Below are 2,152 nucleotides of genomic sequence, written 5' to 3' on the forward strand. Positions count from 1 at the left end.
AGAGAATACACATATTATAAAGGAGTACGGTGAAGTAATAAAAGAATGGCAAAAGGAAGGTATTATAGAAGTAGTAAAAGAAGACAATATTAATGAGGGTCACTACTTACCACATCATGCTGTCATCAGGTGGGACAGGGCCACAACCAAAATAAGGCCAGTATTTGATGCTTCTTGTAAAGGAAAAAATAAAAAGTCTTTGAATGATTGTATCGATAAAGGACCCAACCTTATCGAAGAAATACCTAAACTTTTATTGAACTTTAGATCAGGTGCTTATGGAGTGACAGCAGATATAAAAAAGGCGTTTCTACAAATTTCTATCTCACCACATGACCGAAAGTATTTAAAGTTACTTTGGTGGAAAGAAAATCAAAGAGAAATTGTTACTTACCAACATGCCAGAGTTCCTTTTGGAGTAGCATGCAGCCCATTCTTGTTGGCGGTAACTATATATCATCACTTAGAGAAAGAAAAAAATACTTTCGAAGCCACGGCGAAGAGACTTAGAGATTCGTTTTATGTAGACAACTGCGTCACCAGTTTTGACACTCCTGAAGAAGTTAAAAGTTTCGAAGAGGAAGCAAAAGTATTAATGATGAAAGGGAAATTTGAACTAAGAGCTTGGATGACAAATTCAACCCAAGAAGTAGATCCAGTTTCAGTATTAGGAGTACAATGGAACAGATACGAAGACGATTTATGTTGTAATGTAAATATAAAATCTGTACCTGAACGAATAACAAAGAGGGACCTACTGTCTATAACCCAACAGATATTTGACCCGATAGGTTTTCTATCACCTGTTACTCTAGTACCAAAACTTCTTACACAAAAGGCTTGGATGATAAAAACAGGATGGGACGAAGAGATACCTACAGAATTAAAAAGAGAATACAACGACTGGATCAGTTCTATAGATTGCATCAACAAGTGCAAGATACCGCGACGACTCTCAGAAAGACCACTCAGTGTTTGCAAGGTAACAATTCATGTATTTAGCGATGCAAGCAAGGACGCATATGCAGGTTGCATATTTCTACGCACAGAACATGAAGGCAACACGACCATACGACTAGTCATGGCAAAAAGCAGGGTAGCGCCTATAAAAAGACAGATGACACTACCTCGACTAGAATTGATGGGTGCACTTATAGCTTCGCGGCTTTATAAAGAACTAATGGATTCAGGTGCGTTGTCAAATATTAATAATTACCGAACCTATTGCTGGACCGATTCATCTGTCGTACTTGCATGGCTAAAGAGAGAGGAGGCATGGGGAGCCTTCGTTATAAACCGAGTAAAAGAAATTTGCACTAATACAAGAAGGGAAAGCTGGAATCACTTACCTGGTATATATAACCCTGCCGATTTACCATCTCGAGGCTGCAAGCCAAAGACACTATTGGAAAACACTTGGTGGACGGGACCAGAATGGTTATACTTGGAAGAACAAAATTGGCCTAAATCAGAGATAAATACAATAAAATCTGAAGAAGATATGATAGCAAGTGAGCTAAGAAAAAGTGTAGCTGTACATATGGACAACAATGCAGTTAACTTCAGTGATAAACTATTATATTTCAGTAAATATAAAAAGATAATAAGATTAGTAGCAAGACTACTTAGAATGAGTCCTAAAATACGAAAGAAATATAAAGCAGACTCTATACATATTAGAAATGAAGAGTATAAGAATGCTGAAGAAACTATAATTAAAATAGTACAGAAGGAGACATATACAGGAAAGATAAAGGATAAGAAGCTACTAACTATAGAAATGGATGGCATTATAAGAGTAAAAACAAGGTTAGCATACAGCGGAGAAAGTAGTAATTTCATATATCCAATTCTCTTACCCGGGAAACATGAATTAATTAAGAGAATGATACAACAGAAACATAAGGACATGCAACATGCTGGAACACAAACAATGTTAGCTGAATTAAGAAATACGTACTGGATAATAGGCGTAAGAAGGTTACTCAAGAAAATCGTTGCAGAATGCAGGGTGTGTAAAAGATATAAAGCAAAACATTACGAAGCTCCACTACCCCCGCTTCCCGCAGACCGCATAGGAAATACAACACCGTTCGAAGTTACTGGTATAGATTTAGCTGGACCGTTAATCCTCAAGGGTAATACGAAATGT

General features: G+C 37.0%; 1 protein-coding gene across 1 annotated transcript in view; it reads left to right on the forward strand.

Moving 5' to 3' along the window:
- The window catches only part of LOC106116887 (uncharacterized), a gene marked incomplete at both ends in the record, with an annotated part of 2,883 nt that extends 745 nt beyond the window's left edge, over nt 1-2,138 (forward strand). The window contains one exon of the mRNA XM_013310946.1: nt 3-2,138. Within this exon, the coding sequence (XP_013166400.1) occupies nt 3-2,138 (2,136 nt within the window). The remainder of the gene's footprint in view (nt 1-2) is intronic.
- Nucleotides 2,139-2,152: the final 14 nt, after the last annotated feature.

Source organism: Papilio xuthus, unplaced genomic scaffold, assembly GCF_000836235.2.
Source record: "Papilio xuthus unplaced genomic scaffold, Pxut_1.1 DF827705.1, whole genome shotgun sequence".
Lineage (NCBI taxonomy): Eukaryota > Metazoa > Arthropoda > Insecta > Lepidoptera > Papilionidae > Papilio > Papilio xuthus.